Source organism: Scomber scombrus, chromosome 15 (genome assembly GCF_963691925.1).
Source record: "Scomber scombrus chromosome 15, fScoSco1.1, whole genome shotgun sequence".
In the NCBI taxonomy this organism is placed as follows: domain Eukaryota; kingdom Metazoa; phylum Chordata; class Actinopteri; order Scombriformes; family Scombridae; genus Scomber; species Scomber scombrus.
This window is the reverse complement of record NC_084984.1, coordinates 22,569,021-22,594,976: the sequence shown is the minus strand read 5'-3', so window position 1 is coordinate 22,594,976 and position 25,956 is coordinate 22,569,021. Positions and strand designations below refer to the sequence as shown.

At 38.7% G+C, this 25,956-nt stretch overlaps 5 protein-coding genes across 8 annotated transcripts in view; 3 read left to right on the top strand and 2 right to left on the bottom strand.

Annotated features, from left to right (window-relative positions):
• Positions 1–518: 518 nt before the first annotated feature.
• Positions 519–4,641, top strand: ube2g1b (ubiquitin-conjugating enzyme E2G 1b (UBC7 homolog, yeast)). The gene is made up of 6 exons (XM_062435018.1): positions 519–715; positions 1,498–1,600; positions 1,709–1,806; positions 2,490–2,668; positions 3,173–3,284; positions 3,442–4,641. The coding sequence occupies exons 1-5, from the start codon at positions 673–675 to the stop codon at positions 3,257–3,259; spliced, it is 510 nt and encodes a 169-aa protein (XP_062291002.1). The 5' UTR covers positions 519–672; the 3' UTR covers positions 3,260–3,284; positions 3,442–4,641.
• Positions 4,642–4,819: 178 nt separating this feature from the next.
• Positions 4,820–8,367, bottom strand: arpc3 (actin related protein 2/3 complex, subunit 3). Its single transcript, XM_062434668.1, has 7 exons — positions 8,259–8,367; positions 7,782–7,881; positions 7,270–7,346; positions 6,550–6,618; positions 6,186–6,312; positions 5,483–5,577; positions 4,820–4,975 (listed from the first exon to the last, which is right to left on the bottom strand). The coding sequence occupies exons 1-7, from the start codon at positions 8,262–8,264 to the stop codon at positions 4,913–4,915; spliced, it is 537 nt and encodes a 178-aa protein (XP_062290652.1). The 5' UTR covers positions 8,265–8,367; the 3' UTR covers positions 4,820–4,912.
• A 562-nt stretch (positions 8,368–8,929) lies between these two features.
• On the bottom strand, positions 8,930–12,973 carry gpn3 (GPN-loop GTPase 3). Its single transcript, XM_062434626.1, has 8 exons — positions 12,841–12,973; positions 12,570–12,678; positions 10,702–10,869; positions 10,405–10,529; positions 10,144–10,259; positions 9,688–9,784; positions 9,455–9,583; positions 8,930–9,320 (listed from the first exon to the last, which is right to left on the bottom strand). Exons 1-8 carry the CDS (start codon positions 12,886–12,888, stop codon positions 9,255–9,257), a joined length of 858 nt encoding a protein of 285 aa, XP_062290610.1. The 5' UTR covers positions 12,889–12,973; the 3' UTR covers positions 8,930–9,254.
• A 677-nt stretch (positions 12,974–13,650) lies between these two features.
• rnf170 (ring finger protein 170) lies at positions 13,651–18,784 on the top strand. 2 transcript variants are annotated; one of them, XM_062434637.1, is made up of 8 exons: positions 13,651–13,867; positions 15,118–15,281; positions 15,431–15,512; positions 15,684–15,798; positions 16,239–16,312; positions 16,522–16,653; positions 17,060–17,170; positions 17,299–18,784. In XM_062434637.1, the coding sequence occupies exons 2-8, from the start codon at positions 15,142–15,144 to the stop codon at positions 17,341–17,343; spliced, it is 699 nt and encodes a 232-aa protein (XP_062290621.1). In that variant the 5' UTR covers positions 13,651–13,867; positions 15,118–15,141; the 3' UTR covers positions 17,344–18,784. The 2 variants fall into 2 exon arrangements, with proteins under 2 accessions (XP_062290621.1, XP_062290620.1); XM_062434636.1 differs by having other exon boundaries at positions 15,431–15,506; positions 17,060–18,784.
• Positions 18,785–20,879: 2,095 nt separating this feature from the next.
• hook3 (hook microtubule-tethering protein 3) overlaps positions 20,880–25,956 on the top strand; it is a 28,681-nt gene continuing 23,604 nt past the window's right edge. For all 3 annotated transcript variants that reach the window (XM_062434578.1, XM_062434579.1, XM_062434580.1), the window contains exon 1: positions 20,880–21,008. In XM_062434578.1, the coding sequence (XP_062290562.1) occupies positions 20,952–21,008 (57 nt within the window). In that variant the 5' untranslated portion in view covers positions 20,880–20,951. The remainder of the gene's footprint in view (positions 21,009–25,956) is intronic.

The window sequence follows — 25,956 nt, the reverse complement described above, 5'->3', positions numbered from 1 at the left end:
CTGCAGTCCAGTCAAGTACTTTCACACCACAATGACTGAAAAAAAACAACGTGTCTTTATGACCTAAAAGAACACACATGTAGGCTATGCATACATGAGAGCCCATGGACCTGTTGACTGTATACCTGTATTATGTCTATACAGGTCTGCACAAAGGGACGTGAGGCCTAGAGGGAAAAGAATGTGTAGTGCTCTTTACAAACCATTTGATGCATTACAGCACCAGTTAGGATCTGTGGCCTACTGCAAATCCACACAAAGAAGAAGAGAGAGTAGCTTTTATGCCCTGAGTAAAGCCTCACAGGCAAAAACTTCCTGTGCGTGTGGGCTATAAACTCCTGCTCTTTTGCCAAGATGAACAGTCCCATCTCCAAGGTATGACCCTAACTCTGGCTTAAACGTGTTATTAAATTGGTGGACCTTGGCATGGACAGTACACAGCCTGGGAGCACAAACATCTAGTTGCCTGTAAGGTTGAACTGAGGGCAGAATAACACTCGCCCCTCCTTTCACTTCATGTTGTTGCTGTTTTCAGACTGAGACAGAGGAGGAAACGTGGACGGCTCTCTTTACCTTCTTTGCCCAATGTTTAATTTATCCGTATTGATAGCTTGACAGTTACTAAGCGTTAATTAATACAAATAACAGAGTTAAAAATATTTAAGTGTAAAAATGACGGATCAGTCCTCGTTACTACTACGTAAACAATTAGCAGGTAAGTTAGCTAACGTTGACTGTCGCTACTGAACTTGTGGCTATTTTACAACGCAATATTCTAATTTAATCACACTGGAGTAATGTTTCAGTCGGCTTTTATGTGGCTACATTAGTTTTACGTGTTTCACAGCAAATGACAACATAGTTAAAGTACACGTGTGCAGGTAGCAGCTGTTAGCAGAGAGATGACAGCGATGCTAACGTTAGCTGGTGTTACTCAATCAGCATTAAGAGGTGTTTCAACATCACCACGACCAGGGTTAGGAAGCTTACTTTGGAAATGTAATAGGTACCCTATCCTACATTTAATAAGTAATGTAACTGTTTCAATTACTTAATCAGAATAATGTGACTTATTACATTTGATTACTTTTCTAATTTTCTAACAATAGTTTTCAACTGTTAGAATAAGTGTATCCATTAAGCCCACCAAAATCTAAGCTCAGGTGTTTTTCATGGATACTGACATGATTTATAAGGGGGATCATTTCTTATAAAGCAACATTTTTCTCCCTTTTTTTAAGTTCATGTTGATTTTGTAATATAAAATAAAGATATTTTATGGGAAAAAAATCAAAAGTCTGGCATGGGCTTAATTGGTGCTGTGATACAATTTAAGCCGATGTGTGCTCCAAATAAGGTTAATATCATGATGTATTTACAACATATTAAATGGATAGATATAGATCCAGGGTTTACTTCACTGAGCATATGTGGATGTTTGTTAGGAACTGAATTGTTAAAAAAAGGATATCTGATTAAGTGTATCTTAATTTTCAGAGCTCAACAAAAACCCAGTGGAAGGCTTTTCTGCAGGTCTTGTAGATGATGATGACATCTATCAATGGGAAGTGGTCGTCATTGGACCTCAAGACACACTATTGTGAGTGAAAGTTTCTTATAGTGAATTTGTTGGCAAATTTGGCTTTATGTTAATTCACAATATAACATCCCCCCATAGTCTTAACAAAATCCTCTTTCTCATTTGAAGTGAAGGGGGTTTCTTTAAAGCCATGTTAACCTTTCCACGGGATTATCCTTTGAGGCCTCCCAAGATGAAGTTCATCACAGAACTCTGGCATCCAAATGGTAAGGAGCATTTTTTTTTAAAAATACCCACCTGACCCGTATGAAAGCAAATACATTGCTGCAAAAAAATATGTCAGTAAACACACTGAACCCGACTTGAAAATACACAGAAAATACGTCATGAGCATGAACATTTAGGTAGAAGAACAAGGCAAAACTAAAGAGAGACAAACAACTAATTTAACACTTCGTCTTACCTGTTAATTCGGTACAGCAAAGAAACAGCTGAACAAAAGTTAGGAACAAAGTTACAGAAGGCCAGCAGATGCATATCAGCACAAACAAAGAAACGTCCAGAGAGCTTCATTCACCACAAACGTAACAGCACATGAAAAACTCATATTTTTGCGAAAGTTGCGAGCAAAATTAAAAAGTTTGAGTCACTTCTTCTGTAGTCTTCACTCTCTACGGAGTCAACAAGCGGAAATACGGACAGCGCCTCTCTGCGATTGCAACCCACATTGTAGTCGGAGGGGGTATTACATGCTGCATTCAAATGCTCCTCGTAAACGCCACATTTACCCGGAGTCTGTATTTTTGACGGTATTGAAAATACCCCGGGATACCATGATACCGCCGTACCCTAGTTTTCCCACTTTTTAAGAAATGTAGCGCTGTAGTTTCTCTTCTGATCTCGTGCTGAACTCGTCATTAATCTGTGTACATTTGTGTTTTTCTGTCAGTTGCAAAAAATGGTGATGTGTGCATCTCCATCCTACATGAACCTGGTGAGGACAAGTATGGCTATGAGAAGCCAGAGGAGCGCTGGCTGCCAATCCATACAGTTGAGACCATCATGATCAGTGTTATCTCCATGCTGGCAGACCCCAATGGAGACTCTCCTGCCAATGTGGATGCAGCTGTAAGTACCTCTTAGTTTTCTCTGATTGATACATGTTTACCAGGCTAAATTTGAACCAAATTATCTTTTATTGCATTTTAAAGACATTGCAGAATCTCTAAGACCCTAGGAAACAATTGAATGTTCATGTCTTATTTCAGTATTATATATGTTCATGTGAGGAAAAGTGCAAGTACATGAAATCACTATCAAAAGACACCGTAGTGTAGTGTGGCTCTTTAAATGGAAATCCAAACAAGTGAGTTGAGTGACATAGGCCCTGGGGGGAAATTACAACCTTCCACGACCATGTTGTGTCTTTTAAGGGTTAAAAGGGTTTATTAGTTTATTCAGATGTGCTCCCTGGATAAAGAAAAAGGCAATAGTTCAAACAGTTCTTAATAAAGTAAACATTTATCAGACAACTGTGCTGTTACATTTTTGAGGCTAAAAAGTAACGAGAAACAAAGCACAAGAGGAAATAAGGTTTTACTAATGAGATTGTTTACATGTTGTGCCCTGCAGAAAGAATGGAGGGATGATCCTAAAGGAGTTTTTAAGAAAAAGGTGGCACGCTGTGTCCGGAGGAGTCAAGAGATGGCTTTTGACTAAGGACTCACTCCAAGTCACCAACACAGTAAGTGCAACAGTCTCTCACAGTGAGATGTATTTTGGACTTGGGGGAAAAAATGATGATTGAGATCTGTGGGGGAACAAGAGATTAATTGTGCTACAGTTTTATGCAGTTTCTTAACCAATAAAGGAGTGACCAAATTGTGATCATTTTGTTTCAGATTAGAACTACGCAGGTGATTGAACAACTGGTTACACTTAAGTCAGCTAGGAAGACAAAGAGGCAGAACTGTTGCAGTATCAACTATTGACCCAAGAGGCAGAAGACATCCATCATCAGTCCCATCAGACACTATTTCTGGTCAAGTGCTAGTATTCCACTCACAGGAAGATGAATACTTTCTGTGTTATCTGTACAAACTGATCAGATCTTTAGAGAAAATATTCCCTCTGATATATGCACAGTTTCCTAAACTTAGTTTACTTTGTATTTACCTATTTATTTAGAATAAGACTGTTTGAAGATGCATATTGTCTGTTTTTGGAAGTTTGTACTTTTATTTTCAACCTGCCACACTGAGCCATCCAGTCTACAGTTATTTCATCGATTATGCACTTTGAGTATTTGCAGCCATTTAAGAGATGGAGATACAAACACTGGCTTTCTTTTCCCTGCACATATAAATTGTTGTGCAGAGAAAGTGTGTCTTCTTTCCCTGAAGGGGAAAATTATCACCCAGCGCTGCCTTAACTTTGACTGCCAGCAAAGGAAACCTATCTTAATTATGGACTCATCTGAAGGCTTGTTCTGGGTCCAAAAAAACTTAGTGGACAAACCAAAGAGAACACACCAATAAATATATTTTGTAATGAACATACTACATTTTTTATCTGTGTAAATAAAACTATTTGTTCTTGCTGGGAAAAACTGTAGATGTTTTTAACAATGCACATGTACAGACAAAATGTATACACCAGGCAGTGTGCTGGTGTAGTTCTGTAGCACTTCACTTTTTCACAGAAAACATTTGTGACATGTCGCAGTATGAAAAGCACTAGTGCACATAATAAAATGAATGATGGCTGAATTCCATTTAGCTGCTTTGGTTTCAGCATCCTACCATTGTGCATGCTGGCTCACTGGGACACTTGAATAGAATGTCGCCACTGTTAATGTTATTAGTAACACCTATGCTTTTCATACTATGACAACTTCACATGTCTGCTGTGAAAACAGAAGGATCTCCTGATCAAGAGGGACACAGTTGTTTTTGTGCTAAATAAGGGCATCGATTGATGAATAACAGGTACATAGTTGTACCCACTTTTAAGGTCAATGAATGTTAGATTGTGAAAACAAGTAATAAAGCTCAGTGTGGAAACTTGTCTGATTTTGTGAAATGTTTTCACCTCTCCCCCCTGTACAAGTCAGTATTAATTCTTATGCAACATGTCTACAGCTCACTGAAATCTAGGTTTAGATTTAGTGTTAAAACAAAGCACATGCAAGTTTATGTATTAAGCCCATGATTGCTTTATTGAATTAAGCACCAGCTTAATACGAACAACATCCAGATAAGCAAAGACATATCCTTGAACTCAAAGAGTATAAAATCATCTTAGCATCACAAAAGCAGACCCCTCCCACCCAACCCAAAGAAAGATCCATCCGTCTCACAGGTCCAAAGTCGTTCACTGTCCAGGAGCTGACAGACTCTTGTTCATGAACTGCCTCTTGACAAAGCACACCCACCACTGAAAGATAAAAAACATTTGTTAAGAAAAAGTGTCCGAAGCTTCTGAATTCAAGCTACCTGAGAAAAGACAAAAACAACTAGACACCATCCATTATTCACAAGATATATATGGTTTTAGTGCCGAAATACATTTGGAAGTCTAACATGGAGCCTGTATTCAACATATTGATGTACACTATACTGATACAGTGGGTGTTCAATTTTAATGCTCTTATCTACTAAGTCTGAAGATCCACACAAACCAGATATTGTTTCAGTCCTTTCTATTATTTATCATATTCTACAATTTCCTCTTCTCAAGTAAGCCCCATTACACATTAAAACTTAAACCACCATGGATACAGTTAACCAAGTACAATGTTACATTTGACTTTAACACAGGAAATGTGGGTCGGACCATAATACAGCTTGTCTGTCTGGTTTTGAAGTCAGAATTGCCATTTATCTGTTCCAAGTGCTATTTGCATTTTAAAAAAAGGTGTTATTTTGGAGATGTTGGACTCACCTTGCTGGGTTTGTCTGTCTGGGGGTCAAACACACGGTCACATAGCCTCAAGCCGGTCTCCTGGCGGATCTGCTGGAGGTACGCCCTCATTGTCTCTGGAAAAGGTTTGCAAATCTGGTATTATCATCACCGCCAACACCATCATCAACTGCTGTTTAACTTATTCACATCATTAATATGAAAAAGTTTGTACCAGAAGAGCACATGGGCATTTTTCATGTTAAATTAATGAATACTGCATCAAAAGTTATGAGAAATGTTTTTTTGATAAATTCTTTTAATAAAAAATGGGGGAAAAATACAGAAGTAAAGAGAAAAGACAGTTGTGACTATTCAGATATGAATTCAGTCTAAAGTAATCTCAAGATGACTGAATATTTAGGCCACTCCTGCTTAGTTGCATAAATAATAGTGCTGATACTGTATAAGCATGAGGCTGAGGGAAACCACAGAGGCCTGATGCAGCACTTCCAACCATAGATCCTTAACGCTGATGGGCCCTGGTCAGCACTGCTATTTTTTGGCTTGATATTATTTCAGGCTGGGAATTAGTTGATATGGGAGAAGGGTATACAGAAATCTGAGCCACTTTAGACTACAGGGCAGTAAAATCCCATTATGCTTTTTTTCCGTATTTATTCTTGCTAAACATCCTCGGGCAGGCCGACTGCTATAAACCCTTGTTTATGGTGCTGGCTCTTACCTTCCTCCTGCTTGTTTGCAGGTTTACTGTACATGGCATTGAGAGGGAAGCCAGGTTCTCCGGGAATGGGAAAGTTGGTGATGCCCAGAGTGTACATCTCCTTCTCTCCCTGGCTCCTGGAGCTGCACTGCAAAGAGCAAAACACACACACACACAGGCAGAGGGTGAGATCATCAAATAAAATGAGGCTCACCTGCTTCACTAGCACTGGTTTAGATAGTCAAACACAAATTCTTACTTCCTGTTTGTGAGGAAAAGCACTTCATATTGTTATCATCTAATGACACCCTAAAAATCATGTAATGTTGACAACTTCTGCTTTATGACCCTGTTAAACCTGTTCAATAACAAATATGCAATTTACCTTCTGTAGCCTCTTTAGGCATTCAGAAATGTACAACGTGACATAGATCAGTGTCCTGTCAGCCTCGTTCTGAAAGAAACACAAACACACACACATTAATAGCAGAAATACTCAAGACTAAAAATCATGTGTATTTTGTCCAGTTGCAGTCAGGTCTGAACAGTGATAGGTTGCATAGTTTAAATCCCGAGCTACTATGCATTGCTGAGGGGGGTGGCAAGAAGCAAGCTGGAGCATGTGAAAAGAACAAAGCACACAGCTGCTGTGAGACACACACATGCGCGCGCACACACACACATAGAGATGAGGAAGAGAAAACACACACAGGAACAAGCACACTAGCGAGGTACGTGCTTGTCTCAGCCAAAATATCTTAACTACCAGTGAACAAATTCTACTCTCTCATTTTTGTTAGATTTAACTCGGTGCAGTGTGTACACCTAGTGAAGTGTTTTTGAAACATGTTTAAACTTGTAATAACTGCACAATTTGCAAATAACCAGATGTTGCAGTGACACCTAAAGAGGTAGATGATCTCAAGCCTCTTTTCATTTATTTTCTCACTTAATACAGTCACAATAACAATAGTGTGAGATGAGGATGCAAGTAAAGAATGAGCACTGTTTTCTGCACACAAATGTTACATTATTTAAACATCCTGGTCGTCTTGAATGAGGAATAAATGCAAGCTGCTAGTGCAAGTGGGAGCAAGTTTCTTACCTTGATTTCATAGTTCTTAAAGAAAACATTGGCCTTGAAGTAGTAGATAGCCTCATCAATGATGTCTGAGTCTATGCCTGAAATGAAAAAAAAGGTATCAATAAATATAGCTTTTTGTTATGTTTGCGTTGCCTTTGAAAAGGCTGCTGAGAAGCCATTTCAAGTGTCCAAACCCAATTGTTTGCAACAGTTATCATACATTTATGCATAAGTGACGCATACTGACACTGACTATTCTTAGTTTCTGTGAATGACCACATGTGTCAATAATAAGCTGCCTGTGAAAAGGCTATGAAGAAGTTAAACTTGAGGTTGCATTCTTCAGCCCATATATGGAAGTGAAGTTGATGTTTCAGGAACTGAGTAACACGTCAGAAATAAATATGAAACCGGCACAAAACTGACTAAATGCAATAGAATAAGCAATTCATAACTTGACGTGTTAAGTTATATTTGTGATTGAGAGGGGTTTGTGCCACTTTGGGGTGATGAAAATGATCACACAGCCTTACCGTCTCCTCTGGCTGGTCCCTTGAACTGGGTTTTGAGGGGGAGCAAAGCCATATTCCCCACCAGCCTGGTTTCAGGGACCATCAAGTTTGAGTGATACGCCTAAACAAGAGAGAACATATTGGTGTCACATACCTTTACAAAGTAGTTTTCCATCACATAGCACTAGTGACACCTCTTCCCCAGTCTTCGGCTATGGTTTCACAATGCCGAACAACATATTTTTATCGATACTAAACTAGGCAGCATTAGCGGCTAAGTTACAGTGGCGAATTTATGATGTTTTGGCATTTCCAACATTGTTAAATTGCGAGCAAACGCTACGGTTGTTAGCCAACTATGCTAACGAGACTCGTCATCAAAGCTAACGTCAGCTCGGAGGCCCCTGTGTCACTCAGTGGAGTTTCTGTGCACATTTGTCATGCTAAACATCATATTAAAAGCTTATTCTCGCTGGTTACAATGTGATATTTACTCACCGGCATGTTGAGTGATGAATATCAATCCAACTGCTCAGCAAGAGAAAAATATTAGCACCGCAGGACGCTGCTTCCGCTTGTCCCACCCTTCAGTTTTACAGGAAGTAGCTACATGTCAACCTGCGAGACGACCACACGGGGGCGCAAACTCGCCTGTAATTTTAAAGGCGCCTTCCATTAAAAATATGTTGTTCTTCATGTTCCTATAGCTTAATACCAAGAGTATTAAGGCCAAATTTGAAGAAAAACAAAAATCCGAGATTAAAGTCAGAGTTTAAGCACAGGACTCAAATACATTTTTCACATGTTAATCCTCTTCTGTTGATTAAATGTTTGAACTTCCCTGTGCAGAATTATATATGTATGGAGTTCAACACAGAAGGCTGTTTTCACTTTCATCTACTGAAAACAGCAAATTTCTCAGTACTCATTAAAAGTCTGACTTTAAGAGATGGGCCTACAAGCAGGATTTGTGACATCACAACTAGTTTGGTCCAAATAAAAAGTGTGATGTGGAAATTTGAAGCCTCTAGTGCATATACACTGATTGACTTTACAGTGAAATAGGATACATGTGTTCATCAGCCGAACTTTTGAAATTAAATATATTTACATATTCAAAGTTTTGAAACATGTCTGGGGTGGATATTGAAACAAAAAGGCAAGTTGAATCATTTGTAATATTTTATTAAAAAATATAGCATTATTATTATAACAACTATTTCAACTTCAAACGTCTTGGTGAACGAGCCAAGATCAAACATTTCTTGATTCATCAGAACAGCATACAAAAATATCCAACTTCCAAACATATATATATATGACACAAGATATTCATGATCCTCAGTCTTTTTCCACAAGTCCCTTTCTTGTTGTCACATGCCATTCTCTCCACCTGGACTCCAAAAACTCCATCTCAGTTCTTCTCCATCCTCAAATGTTTTCTCAGCTCTGTTAAGTCTCTTTAATGATGAGTTCCTAGAGTCACTTTGCTCCTCAGCTGTCCCCTTTGTCTTGAAAAATCTCATCATAATTTAGGTTGGAGGGCTCTTCACCAGTCTCCTGTAGAAAAAGAAAGAGGGACATTTTTAATTGATACTTACTTAAATTATAATATTTTTCAAATGCATTTTAATCACTTTACATCAAATTGTTAAATTATATTTTATATATATGTTGTTTCTTTCTTTCTTCACCTGTGGCTCCTTAAACTCCAGGTCCTCCCCATACTGTATAGATAAGTCGATGTGTTGCAGTACTATGTTGATGCCCTCCTCATCAGTGCGGTCAAAAGGAAGGAATCTCACCATGCTGTAGTCATCAATCTGGACATACATACAGAGAGATTGTCTCATTACCAAATTAAACAAATAGAAAATAATGTGATCTAAAAGACTAAATGTACAATCAAATCAAGGGCTTCATTTACCAGATCACAGATGGCTTTGGTCAGTTTCTTGAACTTTGTGCTTTTGATGGTATCCGAGTTATCTTCCATCATCGAGTACATGTCTGGGTCCAGGTACCTGGTAAAAACAGACAGTTAGGCTCAGAGGCAAAAAACTATAACTAACACTATACAATTAAAAGTCAAAATTTCAAAAACGTTCCTGCACACCTCAAGGTCTCATTGACAGGTCTCAGTGACAGGTGCGTAGGATCAAAAACTCTTAACTTCAAAAGAAATCACAAGTGATGGACGGCATGTGGGATTTTTTGGTTTTCTTTTCAAACGCTATACAATTAAAATCCTCAATACATCTCAGTTATTCTAAGCGTTTAGTCACTGTAACCCTTCCGGTATTTGTCTTAGTAGCAATATTAAGAGTTTTATGTGAAGCTGGCATGTATGACAAAACAAAAACTGCACTCATATGAAGCTTACTTTTCAATTTCCTTCTTGGCTTTGGGACTAAGAAGGTCCATTTTTGTCATGATGTTTACTTGAGGAATTTCTAATGACACCATGGTACTCAGGGCAGCCATGACTCCAGAGATGAACTGTAGATTGAGAATAGGGAGGATGTGAGACTTGAGGCTTGCTGTCATTATTACATTACACATCAATGCATAAACGTTAATATTCATAAAAAGAAGCGGGGGGAGGGGTCAAATAAACAGATAAAGCTATTGGAGAGATGGTTACCTTAAAAGACTCCACCATGAACTGGGAGTCAACCAGGAAGACACCGCACACTCGAAACTCCCACTGCTGGAGCTGCTCCACTAGCTGCCTCATCACAGGGAGATGTGTATAAAGTTCAATCTGACCTGCAAAAAGATGCCACTTGTCAATATTGTGGTGGTTGTCGCTTAGGAAGTGGAGTGGGTCATCCACTTATCACAGAGTTAGCAATTTCATCCATAGCTCCTCCTGCCAACATGTCAAAGTGTCCTTGAGCAAGACACTGAATCCAAATTTCAATTGCAGCATGCCTCTCACCTGGACAGTCAAACAGGATGTAATCATCCTCTACATGACCCAAGCTTTCCTCGAGCCAATCAAAGTTGTTGGCAAAGTACTCCATGCAGAATACCAGGCCTCCATTAGGGCCGAATCTGAGAGAGTCATCCTCCATCACGTCGTCCACCATGATGAGTTCACGGATGTCTGAGGACACAGAAACAATGAGGCTGTTGTGTAGGTCATGCAGATCAAAATAACACTTAAAATGACACATTCACAATGTTTTCTAGTCTGTCTGAAAACAACAGTCAGGTGCACATATGAACATTGAAACAGGTTTTGCTCCTGCTGTTTATACTGACCATTTAAAAATCCCCTCCAAAAGTGATTTTAATGTATGTGATAAAGTTACTAAATCCACAGACCTCGTTTCAAGCAAAAATGTATTTCAAAGTTTATCTGAAAGATAATGTGAGACTTCTGTTGTCTGAGTTTGTCAAATAAAGTGGATTTCTACCAAAGTTACAGTTTAAAAATGTCCCTCTTTTTGTCTCGACGGAGTGCTTTCCTGTTCAGCTGCAATGGAAGGATTGTAATAAAAAGAGGTAATTTAGCACTAAAAAGACAGTGACTTGATTTGACTAATTTGGGTGGCTGAAGCCTCATATTAGCTTTAAATAAACTTTAAACACTCATTCTTATAATGCAAGTGCATTGTAAAGTGGTCTCTTAACAGCCAGTATGAACAGGAGGAATGATTACAGCAAGAAAAACATGTCAGTGTTCTTTTGGCCACCTAAATGTTGTTTCAGGATAGACTTGGAAAAATTGTGAACCGTCCTTTAAGTATACTAAATGTAACGGAACTTAAGAAGAATTACCACATGATTAAGACCATTTATCTCACTAACATTTTATCCCTCCTCCTTTTCATCTCCCCCCCAGCCACAGAAACAAACTACAGTAAATATCACTATCAATTTTCATTGCACTGGCTCACTGTCTCCGTCAGGATTGACAACTATGTCCTACTTCTTGTATACAAATCCATCAATGAACAACCCTACCTACAGTATTTGATCACACCACAAACCACCATCCACACCCTCAGATCTGGCACCAGCTTGCTCCTTCAGCCCCTCAGCACTTAACTGTGCACCATTTAAAATAGGCTTAAAAACTTTTCTATCGAGGAAGGCTTTTTCATCTTAAGTAAAGCTGGTTTATGTACAAATATTGCATTTTATTGTAATTTGATTATATTGTAATAAGAGACTAGATACAGTTTCAGATTTTGGATAAAGTAATATCCTGATATGATATACGTGTTGTCTTTTCCTGGTTTTAATGGCTGCATTACAGTTATGTAATTTTCTCACCAGACTGTTGTAGCTGATCCACATACATTACTGAGAATTATTTATTTAAAATCTCATTGTGTTAATATTTTATGAAAACACCAATAATTATCCCTACAGTATTATTGCAATATTGATATCAAGGTATTTGATCAAAAATATCTTAAAATCTGATTTTGTCCATATCAACCAGCCCAATCTGAACTCTTATTTTCTTTATCTTTTGTGTTGTATGTTTTTTTAATGCTGTAACACTTTGAGATTCACTGCAAATGAATACATGAAGTACATATTAAATGTAGTATTCATTATTATTATTATTATTATTATTATTAGCACATTCTTCAGTCTACCTTTGTGATTACCCAACTTGTGTGTTCTTCCATCTACTGCTTCATTATTTTTTATAATAGACCTCAAACATTATCTAGATCCAACATAAGCACGTAATAACAAGATATATGTGTTTACTTTATCATTCCTGATCTGAGTTATAATTCTCACATTTACTGATTGTAACAAGAAATAAAAGTTTTCTCTACTCACCTGCCATGACAGGGTACTGAAAGTGCTCAGCTGCTGGGTCCAGGTTGACCACCTGAACTGACCGGTTTATAGACTCTGAATGTTGGACCATGGTGGAGCAGTAGGTACTCTGGAAATGAGAAAAAAAAACAAAAAAAACACCAAAAACAATAAACTTACTTGAACTTGTAAGCTTAACTCTTTTTCTTCACCTCATGCTTTAGCATAAAGCTTTAGCCGAATAGCATAACAAGGCATTTTAGCACGTGTAAGAAAATGACTAATAACTCACCTTACCGCTACCTGCAGGGCCCATCACTAGCTGTGCATAACGAGGCATTTTGCCTCAATGTAAAGGTGTTGTGGTATAGTTAAGTCCCTATATTCGCGAGCTGTGACTAGCGTTAGCTGTATTTTATGTACTGATGCTTCAGTACTTCTTCTTCTTGATGTAAAGGACATGCGCACACGCTAAGACTCACTACTACCACCCACTGTCCAGGTTGTTCATTGCAGTCGAGTAAAGGGAGAAAGTGGAAGAAACTGCTTATATTGCTGTAGATGTAAATTACCTGGCAGAAAAATATGCAAAAGGAGCACCAAGAAAAAGATAAATAAGTATGGGCCTGACATATAGCAAGGCTGACATTAAAAGTATGATCAAATAATAATCATATACCTCAAACCGCTAGGGGGTCTCTTTCATACCCTCAGCCGTCAGACTGTACAACACCACACCTTCTGATGCTGTCCTTACTATGTAAATACCAAGGACATTGCACACATGTAAATCATCTCAGGAACTTCTGCATATTATACATTTATATATTGCAGATTTACTTACACACAGTTTATTGTATAGTATTTCATTTTATTTTATTTTATTTTATCTTTCACTCTTATGCTGCTACTTTCCCCCCACTATACTGCTGGTGTCAATTTGAATTTGAATTTCTAATCTTATCTGTATTATCTTACAAATCCAGAAGGTGGCGGTAATGAAAATAAAGCTATTTGCTAATAGCTAACCGCCATCAAACAAAAGAAGAAGAGAAGCGTCAGCAGCATATGGTAATCAACAGCAAGCCCGAAGAAGAAGAAAACAAACTGAAAGCGATAGGCAACACATCATGAGAGAATGACGCAAAAGCAGCATTTGACAAGGCAATGATGCCCCTAACTTAGTTGCTTCCTGATGCATTAATGTGTCTCTAGTAAATGAGTAAAATGTGCCATTGCTGGAGATAAATAGTCTCTGTAGAGTAAATGGAGTTGACAATACGAGCTTTTGGAGAGACATATGCTACCTCTGAACGAAGGTAAGGTCTTTCGTCGTACCCTGAAAAGTGGCGGGTTTATGTTAAAACACGATGTTGCTCTTATCTTTTAGTTTGACTATGTGGCTACTTACACAACGCAGCAACAGCTAGTAACAAGACGTGCCTGGTTAACAACGAGGCAGACAGGGTATCTGTGTTTATGGATCCGATTCATAAGCGATAATTGGCTCGGATTTTAAGAGAAGTAGGTGTTTGTCAGCAGCTTATGTCCCCCTGGCAGAGTAGCTTCCTCAACGTTGGCTAACAGCGTCAGCAGCAGCATTGGTAAATGAATCACAGCCAGCTCGTCATTAGCAAAGCACTGCTTATCTACGCTAAACCAAGCACATCGTTACCGCTATCTTTACTGTAGAGGTGTGAAGAGCAGAAACATAAGTACTGTTATATCAGTCAGTCCTAGCTGACAATGTATACGATTTTTTGGAAGTAAACGATTACCGCTTCCTATCTATCTTGTGGTATTAGATAAGGTACACAAGTACAACCATAATTGTTCAATGATGTGCTAACGTACGATACTGTCAAGTCAGTAATAATTGTTATTCCAAGTTAATAGCAAAAATGCAACTTGATTTCACACTTTGAATCTGTGGAAAAACTAATTGTGTTAAGTATGAAATTACTTGAATTTGAAAGTATGTTGAATTCACTCATTGTCAAGTGAAAACTGATGGTGTGCATCACTAATTTACTGTCCTGTGAACCCAGGTGATGAACATTATATCTGGCATTACTGTCAAAGAACATAAGCCAAAGCAAGCTTCTCTTAAAGCTGCAGTGTGTGACTATAGTCTCCCCCTTCTGGCAGTGAAAGAAATAACAAAAATACAGTTGAAACATACTTGCGTCACAAATGTGGATAAATTGTTTTGAGCATACAACTCCTGTGATTTCACTCATTCACTATCAAACGTTAATCTATTTGGTCTGATAACATTCGGGAAGTCTAGAAGGGCTTCCGTATTAAAGCTGGCTGGCGGAACTCTCCAGAGCATGAACAGTATGCACAGCCCACATGGGAAATGTCAAACCTAACACCAGGTTAAAAACGCTGGTATACTGTGAAGTACAGAGAGATTTATCTGGCGGTCATAGGCTTAGTCAGCATACTGTTAACTCATTTGGCAAGGGCTTGTATGTAACAAATGTTCATTTATATGTTCTGCACTGCAGGTTTGATGTGAAAAATCTAAAATGTCAACCTATATTTTTGTATCTCTGTTTTCTAGTGTTGTAGGCTGTGAGTGCGGGTAATGGAGGACAATCAGTGTGGGGACTTGGACTACCTCATCCAAGATGAGGACACTCTCATTGAGGGTATCAGCAACCAGGTCTTATTTGTTGTGGTGCTCAGTATTGCCTTCCTCGCAGGCCTCCTTACTCTGCTCTGCCGGTAAGAAGCAATTTCATCCCTATGTTTCATATTAATATCACAACTTGTGGATCATTCAGACAACATTGTTAACAGAAGTTTATTTATTCCCAGCCAAATGTGATTATTACACATCTGATTGCCTAACCTGGTACAATTTGCCTTTGTAGACAAGACGAGCAGAACATTCATCCTGAGAATCAGGAGCATGTTCGAGCTGTCAGACAACAACTACAAACAGAGCAGGTAAATGTGACTCTAACTTTCCAGTCAAAATATATACAAAAAGGAAAAATACTTAACTGACAATAATTATTTTGCATGTAGTTTATACAGCAACTGCCTTTGTGGTTTTGTAAACAAATATATTAAACTCTCTTATGCGTTTCAAGTTTTTTACACATTTTATTTATTTTCTGTCAGGATGAAAATCCTCAGCCGGAGGCCAGGCAGCAGTATTACACAGACATGTCCTGCCCCGTGTGTTTACAGCAGGCTGTTCTGCCTGTGGAGACCAACTGTGGACATCTTTTCTGCGGTAAGACTATATTAATTGATTCATTAATTCATTAATTCACTCATTTTCTATACCAGTTATCCTCTAGAGTTTCGCAGGGGGGCTGGAGCAAATCCCAGCTGACATTGTGCAATATAAAGCTATATAGATTCTAGTAATAAACACTATGCAAAACCAGACTTTTACATCAGGAAACAGAGAGGAAAAATGAAGATGTTTGTCACTGTTTTTACCCTTTTTGCTCACAGAATTATTGACATGTTTGGAATTTGTTTTGTTGACTGTTATGTTAGTATAAACTGGATTTGTTTAACTTTTAAATTCTAACTAGACATTGTAATTAATATAGATGTCCTGTTTCAAATCAGTAATTCAGACGTATATATCTTTCTCATTAGAGCTGTTACCTACTTTTTGTTCTTGAGCTTCTGTAATATAACATCTTTGTTTTCCCTGCATAGGTTCCTGTATCATAGCCTACTGGAGGTATGGCACCTGGCTGGGTGCTATTAACTGCCCCATCTGCAGACAAATGGTGAGACTTGTAATAATAATTGATGTAGAAAGTTAATCTAAGATATCATTATTACCATTTTTCCATGGGAGATGTGCTGTTGCTGATTTCACTTGCCTCCAAATGTACTCATAGATAATGTACAGCTAATGTACAGCAATATACAGCTTTCATTCCTTATTAGCACACATGTTTTCATTTATTGATTTGTGTCTCCCCCCCTTGCCCAGGTAACATTGCTCTTCCCACTATTTCATGAGAATGCTGGGCCTCAGAGGGTCCAAGATGGTGAGGCAGAACCTGTGCTTATTTTAAGAGACATCAACGATTACAACCGCAGGTTCTCAGGCCAACCAAGATCTGTGAGTATACGACATCCAGATACATATTTAGGCTGCAGCATTTACAGGTTAGCTGTCCTTACTGTGTATAGTATTCATATTAAAATTACTTGTACATATCTGAATGGCGAAAAAACATTTTCCTTGTAATTGAAACAGGTTGAAGACATTGATATGCTTTTGGTTATTAAAACAAAAAGGACATGTCTTGTTTACCTTGGGATGAGCTCTAGAAGTGTGTATAATCAATTGCACTGCTTGTAAAACAGACAAATATGCAAATTAAATGCTGACTTGTACACAGTACCAGTCACACACACACATTCTGATTCACGTGAATGGGAAGGTGTGTCCAAACTTTTAAGACTTACAATAGACTTGTCATAATGTTTTTCTCCTGTCTTTCTTTCTCTCTGCCTCCATTCAGTATATGGACAGGCTGCGAGATGTGCCCACCCTACTCCGTCATGCCTTTAGAGAGATGTTCTCTGTAGGTGGCCTCTTCTGGATGTTCAGGATCCGAATTCTCCTCTGCCTGGTTGGCGCGATCACATACCTGGCATCGCCACTTGATATCATCCCTGAGGCACTTTTCGGTCTCCTGGGATTCATGGATGATTTCTTTGTAATCCTTCTCCTCTTTGTGTACATCTCAATCATGTACAGAGAGGTGGTCACACAGAGACTAAACGGCTAGCTACCGGTGTCTAAAAGAGGCATCAACTTGCTGATATCAGGCTTGGCGGGGGGCAAGTGAACTCTGAATGTGTTTGACATGTAAGACTGAATAAATGATCAAAGGACAGTTGATCAATAATGCTGGTTCATTCAGCAGGGTTTACTATGAAGCCTAGGGTGTTACTTCATAACTGGAGAGGGCTTCACAAAATCTAAATGTCAACTCTTTATATAGAATATACCACTAATGGTTAATACGTTGAATCAGAGCAATGCCAACTATAAAATACATGGAAGGACAGATTGGGTTATAATGGTGTGAATTTCTACTGTACTTTAAATGACACACAGCAGTAAGCCAAGAAAATCCTTTTGGCCCATTCAGGTACTCGAGGGACACCCCTTGCTGAATGGGTAGCATTGCTAAAGCAATCATTTGGGCAGTTTGCATATCATCATAGACATTTGTGTAATATAATGTAATCTTATTTACAGGATTGTTTAAAGAGAAGGAGTGACTATTGATGGCAGTGTCTTGATTATATGCATTTAAAGTTGGCTGTCTGCTGCATTCAGATTGTGCCAGATAAAGGAGTGTTAAAAAACCTGTCATACTGTGGCTATTACATTCTGTTCAGTCAATTACACTGATAATGCACTTATATACTGTATGTACCCTGGTGACTATGCATATACATTTGACTTGAAAGACATAGCTTCCCATTTTTGTATGATAATCATTTTACCCAGAATGGTTTAAATTGATTGAATCTGGTGAAATCTAAAACTTTGAACTGATTGTGTTACGTAATGACCTCTCAGTTGGCAGATTGTTATTCAATAAATTAAAAAAGAAATCCTCCAATCATAACAAAAAGCCAAAGGTATCAAACAGTGATTATAGGTGTTGAATGTAATTCCCCTTAAGTTATGTATGTTAACTTATCATCTCAAAGTTTACCTTGCCACTCTTAAGATAATTTTGACTTTAAGATGTTTGCCTCCTGTACAGATCTTCCAGCCCTCATCAGTGAAGAACAGTTTTCAGACTCTGCATTTCATTTTTGGAACATCTGTGTTCTACTTTTTTTAACTTGTATATACATTTAAAAAATGAACGAACAATAAGAAGTAAACATGTTCATCAGATTCATTTTTTCTACATATTTTCCACATAAATGGTTTATATGCATTTGGAGAAGGAACATTTTTTGACTACACTGATTTAAAATGAATGAGTGTTTTGGACTGTTGAAGTGATCAATTGAAGATGTATGTTATGAACTTTGGCAGACGCACATAAAGATGATGTTTTCATTCTCAACCTTTTTGACTTGTGACCTCTTATATAAGCCCACTGTCCTAGTTTGTGTTGACCAGTCCAGCCGAAGAGAGATATTCAATTTTTTGGTCAGAAGAAATTAGAGTTCAAAACAAAGTTCAATTGAGACGATCATTAAAAGTATAAAACATACGTTTGTTGAAATATTAGATTTATACTGTTCTTGTTAAACTTTTTTTAGCACCCTAAAATGAATACTAGTCCATGAGGGGTCCTGACCCTGAAGCTGGAAATGGCAGCTTTCGAGTGGTAGCTGAAACTGTATCCATGCCACTTGCTTTCTTGGGGCTCTATTTGCTGAGCAAGTGTCTGCCTTTATGTTCATGAACAGTGGGAGGAGGGGGGGGTCGAGGTTCATATGGCACATTAACAGTCAGCTGTAAATTTCCCTCAGTTTGACAGCTCCATGTCTTAAATAGGTGCGGCACATGCCAAACTGTGTCACACCTTTTTACTACGCTGTTTAGCATCCCTCCCAGTTTGTCTCAGGGGTGTTGACAGCACCTCCACCTCCACCCATTTCTTTTCGATAGCCAAACTAAAGGCAATGAAAGCCACAAGTGTTGTAAGAGTTTCAGCTGGGCTTCATCTGAGAACCGGTTGGGTGAGAGTCTTACTGCACTGTAGCTGCTGTGGTGCAGTCTGCATCAGAATTACCTAACCATTAGAAAAAATTACACCAGTGACTCATTAATTACTCCACCTAAATATCAATTATCCTCTGGGGACTAATCCTAATCTAATGTGCATGATTCACAACAGTGTGTTTGCCTAAACCTGTTCCTATGATGCTCCAGACAAATCTGTTCAAGTGTGATACAACACAATCCCTCTGCCGTCCTGCAGAAGTTTTAACTGTGCAGTTAACTGTGCACTTTCCCAAATTTGGTTCTGACACTTCAATGAAAAAATGGTAAATATTACAACTCATATTATGAACTGCTTCCATTTTGGCTGCAGGTCAATGAGTGTTATTTCATTCATTTATTAACTTTTTACAATTGCCCATGTACATGTACAGTACAGTTGACGTGACCATCATGAAAGTTGAGCACTGCCAGTATGCATTTAGTGCCATTTTGCTTGCTATTGTGTTCATCAGGTTTTGGGTTGGAAGCAAAATTGCCTTTTACGAATGAAAAGCAAATGCACCAGTGTTTAGTGCTAAGGGAGGAATGTGCTGAATCAGTTACTTCCAAACTTTCTGTTTTTTAACATTAAAATGAAGCAGTGTCCACATGTGATTCTCTTCACCAGTACCAGTAGTTTCTACCAGTTCAGAGGTAAACGTATTCAACAATTAAGACGAAAGAAACAGGGATTAGATTTCTCTTCCATGTTTTCTGCTTTTTCTGTGCTGGTTATGATTTCACAATCCCTCTAATTTAGCTTTCTACTCTATAGGTTGGGAATCACTGCCCTAAATAAAATGTTGTCAGACATATCTAACTGATGACTATGCTATTTGTGCTCACCCACAGTCCATCCTAATGTTTTTTATTTCTCTGCTCCTTCAACAAACACAAAATGCTGAGCCCCTGAGGGGCTGAGGCTCTGAAAGACTTGAGTAGTCTGGTAAAAAATGTATGTCCATTTGATTAATTACAAATCTGTTTGTTCAGTAATTTGCACCACTCAAGCACTATACAACTGAAATAGTAATGCTATGGTCACTTCAGCCTTTCAAGACAGTTTGAGGATAAACTGTCTGATAGTAATCTGGTTTTGATACCTATATTATATAATTACATGGTGCACCTCCTTTAACAAATTTGTATTCAATCAAGTTTTGGCAAACTAACTAACATACAGCAAACGTTGAGCGAGCTAGTAATCCAGTGATAGTGTGCTGATCGGTTTCCGGTGCCCTGTCCAAAATGACTGGATTATAGGTCATGAAGCACATGAGCCAGGGTCACAAGCATTGCAGTGCCATCAGCACCAATAGGGGCCCACAGCTAATTTTTGCTCATGGTCCCTGCATCAGATTAATTTGGCTCTGCATGTATGCATCCAATTTCTAATGTCTCTTGATAGTGGTTGTGTCTTTCCTAGCTTTAAAATATACCTCATAGATTTTTGGGTCGTTCATGCTTATCTGAAAATGTCCCCCCACTGGATTTGATAGTGATGGTGTTCCTTTAAATGCACTGCAGACTCCGCCCACCTAGCCCTCCTCCGGCAGACGCCGGCCGACGGATTGAGACACCCAGAGAGGGAGAGACCTCGGGAGTATATGAAGCCGACTGTTAACTTCAGGCTCTGTTCACCTCGCAAAGGCAGCCTACGTTAGGTAACGATGAGTACAACGGAGTCCCTGGATCGGATGGAACTCTGTGAGAGCCTGTTGACATGGGTAGGTGATAAAGTACGAAGTGTGAGGGTTATTTTGACTGACAGACAGCGCTCCGGCGCCAGCGACGCTAGCTAGCATACAAGGCTAATGCTAGCTCGGTGAGCTAACGGGGAACGTTAGGAAAATGACACGGGCTCACGTTGGTTACGTATGCAGGCCAGCTGTTTGCTAGCTGCCAGCAAACCATTTAACGATACTCTGTCAAGATCATCATTTCGGTTCTAGCTGTGAGCAACCGGATATTTACTTAGCACAACTTTCCTAATGTCCTGTCGTATATTGTAACGGGCGTATCAAAAGGCACAGACGCTGGCCTCGTTATGGTACAATGCTTTTTTTCACTCCGTGTTGAGCATATAACGTTACTGCACGGCGTCTGCTTCGATTCCAAATTCCTGTCATTGTTTTCCAATGTGACATGTCCGTTTCCCCCTCCCCTTTCTCCTTTTTTTCTGATCAAAATGAAAAAATACAGGGGTTTGGATTTATATTGTTAGCCCAGCTTGTTCGAGTCAAATCCTGAAAACAAGGATCCACCAAGTAGGAAAACGCATCAGCTTGTATGATCACACAGTGTGCTACCGATTGGTGCATGTTTACATTGTTGAACTGCAGCAATGTGGTTAGAGCAGAGATGATATAGATCACTGTTTTTTTTTTTGTAGCTCCATGATGTTGTAATATTTTGGCTCTGCCTGTTGACATGTTTAATATATAGCAGCGATGGGTGATGTCTGAGGAGAAATCATCATCATCATCATCATCATCTGAATATGACAGCCAAGGGAGTATACACTTATTGTTAATGTCACACAGCTCAGAGTGTAGTCACCTCTGAAAAGTTGATTTCAAGGAGGATGCAACAGCTGATTTAATTGTCTCTTAATATGTGGCCTACAGCTCGCATCATAAAACATTTTTCCCATGTGTAAACATAACTGTTGAATGGATTGACTGAGATGGCATGTGATGGAAACTGTGCTTACATGTTTTCACTAAACACTGCTGGCATAAATGTCAGTAGTTGACAGTGAAAACATGCTGTGTGGTTATAGCAGGGCTCGACACAGGCAAGCCACCCTGCTTCTGCATAGTCATGTGCTTTCTCGCATGTCATGTAATCATGTTCAAAATCAATTTGTGGATTCGGTGAAATGGAGAAGTAGGCTTTGCTAAAGTTTTTGCATGTTTATGTTGGAAACTGCAGCCTTTGAAGCTGACAATCGTAATTAGTAAGAAATGTACTCAACAATTTGCTAAATTCATATATACTACAGCCAGTCTACATACTGTCTCTGTGCATTAGTGTCCTCTTGTTGCCAGAGCTCGACTTATGTGTGAAAACTGAGACTGACCTCCCTCCCTTCATGTTCCTAGTAATGGTGTTGCTCGCTTACATTCCTCACATACCTGTTAACTGTGAAGTCACAACTCTGATGGATACTTAAACACACCAGACTGTTCATCTGCACAGATTTTAAGGCAGTTGTTTCTGCTTTAGGTCAAATCAGTAGGAAGCCCAAGCAGTTTGGATTTAGTGATACTGAAGAAATACAGGTTATTTCATAAATATTTTTGATTAGAAATAGACTAATAACAGATTTATAAGAAGCCACGCTTTAAAGTGATTGTGTTTTATTATTGTAGTCTGTTTTAGTCAGAATACCAAATAAATAGCTGCTTATCATGAATGTGTCAACACATCCACAAATGTAATGTGATACTTTGAATTGTGTGTTCATCCTCTTAGTGTTGTCAAAGAAGATAAACAAATAAATCATTTATCAAAAAAATCTATTTTTTAAAAATAGTTACAGTCAGGGAAACATACCTGTAAATCATGTAGTTTTATGAGGTACCCGTGGACATAACCAGATGTCAGCCAAATGCTTTGATGTGGCTATAGAGTAAATCTGCTCTATCAGCCACTTCTTTCATCTTGCCTGTTCTACAGACTAATATGTCTAATAAGATAATGTGGTGCAAGTGATTTATGAGCTACCCAAGTGAGTTATATCCCATGACATTGTAGTCACTCGAAAATAATTATTATGTTTTTCTTTTGTTTACCCCCATAAACTTTGTTGTGCCTAGAATAGTTTGTTTTGTTCAAGAAAATGACCAGTTTCAGTGGTTATTGTGTAATTTGTGGTGACATTTTTAGTCACATATCACCACATACATGTATTGATATTGATAATCATCTCCTATAAATATTCTCTTAAGTGCTCCCATATGAAGAGAAAAAATAACTGGATATATACAGAATAATGTGGCACTGAATTATGTACAGCATAACTAATGGAACATTATGCAAAAAACACTAGCTGCATTGACTGCTTTGTGTCCTGGTTGTTTATGTATCAAATACAGTCAATGTGCCACCGCTTCATCAGGCACGACATGCACATTTACTTTCTGAGTTGGTTTGCATGTGTGGTGAAAGCTGTTCTTCCCATTGGAAAAAATACATAAAATTAGAATTAGCTGACTGATATTATGCACTCTAATGTGGACCTTTGGTTACCCATAATGGTAATAGTCTGGAGGGCCAGTATCCTGATTGTGCTGATCACTCTCATTATGAATTAACAAGAAAGCTTTCGCAGCCTTTTTATTTTTTATTTTTAGTACTGGTCATGTGACTCTTGCTTTTTCCCTAAGTTAACTGTGTGGAAACAGCTGGGGAAAGCAACTGTTTCCACAAACTCGTAGGTGTGGATTTCCTTTTTCTTTTTCCCTTTTTGACATCAGTCTGCTCTCTCTGTTGGTGTTGTGTATGTCCATGCTTCAGCCCTGCCTTACTTCTGTTCTTTAACTAATATTTATAACAGTGTAATTATTGTGTGTTTTTCAAAAGCTTCAGCTCTGTGTTTTTTCCCAAGTTTATCACAGAATCTCTGTTGCAGGAAATGTTGTCATTTGCATCAATTATTGCAACATGACTCAGAAAGTGAGCATGCAATGGGAAATACACTTGTTGGTGAAGTGTTTTCTGCCTCTAGGGTCCTTAGTACAGACGTTTAAAGTCTCATTCACTGCCACGTTCACATTTTTCATAGCAGGTTTTAGTTTAGACCAACACTTCTGATTACAAACAGGCAGTCTCTCCTGAACCTCTTTCAGGTTGACTCTCTATAACTAGCTTATCTGTCCTTTTAGCATATTTCTATAGATGATTAAGACAGACTGATGAGCTGTTATCTGACGAGACTTTGGATCATTTACAAACTGTGCTAAACGAGAACCTCTCAATACCTCAATTCACACAATAATTAGTTTCAATTAGTTAGGATTTAGTTGCTCTGTGGTATGTTGACTCTGAGGCAGTTCATCCACCGTCTGTAGAGTCAATCAAACCGATGTCAGCTCATCTCAAAACTTGTCAATAGCTGTTTTACAAACTCTGACACATGCAGTCCTCCAGGTACATTGGGTAAAAGGGTTTGAAGCATTCGGCTTGAATTGAGATTTTAATTTTAATAAGTTTTGACCTCATTCATCACATTATAGCTAGCTCACACACATGGACTGGGCTCTAAGATACAGCACAGTGGGGTGCTCTGGTGGTCGAGTTGTAAAGATGCTGGCCAGTTTAAGCCTTGTAGCTATGAGCAGCACAACAGGGTAGTTGTTAAACTTCTGTATAATAATGAAGGGAATACACAAAATATTACTCCAGTAGATTAAGTGGTTGTTGACCTCAATTAGCTCTGAGGTCAGAGAGGGTCAAAGTTCAGTGATTAATATAATCATAACAAGTTGATGATCCTGATGATGCAGTGGACGTGGCTTATCCCAGCGCCGTCTGAAGAGGTCTGATGTTACAGCTGAAATCATGCAGGAATCAAGTCTGGATCACTCATATTTCTCCTTTTTTACACTGTGGGCTACAGGAACATAACTCTCTCATAAGTCTTATCACTGTATTTACTAAATCATCATAATCTACTCCGACTCAGATAATGAAACAGTTGTGTTTGTATGAATTGTTTGGGTTTGATCAATAATGACGTTGGTATCAATAAAATCTAATAAATTCCCATCCCTATTGATTCAGCCAGCAAACTGTAATTATAAAAAGATACCTTTTGGTTATTCTATCTGCCTGATTAGCATTCAAGGCGTCAAGTGGGACACAAATAAGTAACACCTGAAAACATAATTTGTGTGCCAAAAAAAAGCTGCTGAACAGTGCTTCATTCACACTGATCTCTGGTGCTTGGCTAGTGTCCCACACAGCATAAAGCAGTTCACCTGCACGGCTCCACTGGGGCTTTTCAAGAGACATCACATGGGTATACGTTTCATTTAAAGCCTTTGTAATCCAGTGGTGTGCAGGCCTAAACTAAAGTTGTAGTTGTGGCTCTAGATGTGACATGCAGTCAAGCAGTCACATGGCCATGGGAACCTGTTGCTGCTTGGGAACAATAGTTTAGGAGCTAAAAAAAACAAAACAAAGGCTACAGAGCCCCACAAAAAAGGGGGTGAAAATGACTCGCGCTCTGTCGTGTTTAAAATGTAAGAGATAGTGTAAGAGTTGTTGGACCTCCAAAAGGGTGATCAGAAACAAAAGTTGAATACGTTTAGAAGTGTTTACAACCTATGCTAAACCTGTGAAGAAGCTGGTTGATTTGAAAGTGACTGATCTAATACTTAAACCTTTTAAAATGATGGTTGCTCTTCTGACCTGTCATCAAGCATCAGGCCATCAATCTTGTTTTTTTCCCCCCTCTAAATCGCTGTTTAACAGTCTGTAACACTGTTTTGATGAAAGCCTGTCGCTCTGATTCATCTCATGTTTTCTTTCCTTCTGCCTCTTTCCTGCGAAGGGAAATGAAGCAGACCGAATGTTACTGTGCTGGAGAGACATCACCAAGAACAAACAACTCTCAATGCAAACCACTTCTACCATGAAAATGCTCTCATTTCAATTCATTTAGGACAT

Excerpts from the sequence above, each read along its gene's own strand:
- ube2g1b (XM_062435018.1), top strand. The coding sequence starts at position 673 with ATGACGGATCAGTCCTCGTTACTACTACGTAAACAATTAGCAG. Across the intron at positions 716-1,497 it reads ACTACGTAAACAATTAGCAG|AGCTCAACAAAAACCCAGTG; the intron begins GTAAGTTAGCTA and ends CTTAATTTTCAG. Across the intron at positions 1,601-1,708 it reads GGACCTCAAGACACACTATT|TGAAGGGGGTTTCTTTAAAG; the intron begins GTGAGTGAAAGT and ends TCTCATTTGAAG.
- arpc3 (XM_062434668.1), bottom strand. Across the intron at positions 7,347-7,781 it reads GGGACCAGCCAGAGGAGACG|GCATAGACTCAGACATCATT; the intron begins GTAAGGCTGTGT and ends TTTTCATTTCAG. Across the intron at positions 5,578-6,185 it reads TGCAAACAAGCAGGAGGAAG|AGACAATGAGGGCGTACCTC; the intron begins GTAAGAGCCAGC and ends AACCTTTTCCAG.
- gpn3 (XM_062434626.1), bottom strand. The coding sequence starts at position 12,888 with ATGCCTCGTTATGCACAGCTAGTGATGGGCCCTGCAGGTAGCGGTAAG. Across the intron at positions 9,584-9,687 it reads CCAAAGCCATCTGTGATCTG|ATTGATGACTACAGCATGGT; the intron begins GTAAATGAAGCC and ends ATGTATGTCCAG. Across the intron at positions 9,321-9,454 it reads TGGAGTTTAAGGAGCCACAG|GAGACTGGTGAAGAGCCCTC; the intron begins GTGAAGAAAGAA and ends CTTTTTCTACAG.
- rnf170 (XM_062434636.1), top strand. The coding sequence starts at position 15,142 with ATGGAGGACAATCAGTGTGGGGACTTGGACTACCTCATCCAAGATGAG. Across the intron at positions 15,282-15,430 it reads CTCCTTACTCTGCTCTGCCG|ACAAGACGAGCAGAACATTC; the intron begins GTAAGAAGCAAT and ends TTGCCTTTGTAG. Across the intron at positions 16,654-17,059 it reads TCTCAGGCCAACCAAGATCT|TATATGGACAGGCTGCGAGA; the intron begins GTGAGTATACGA and ends GCCTCCATTCAG.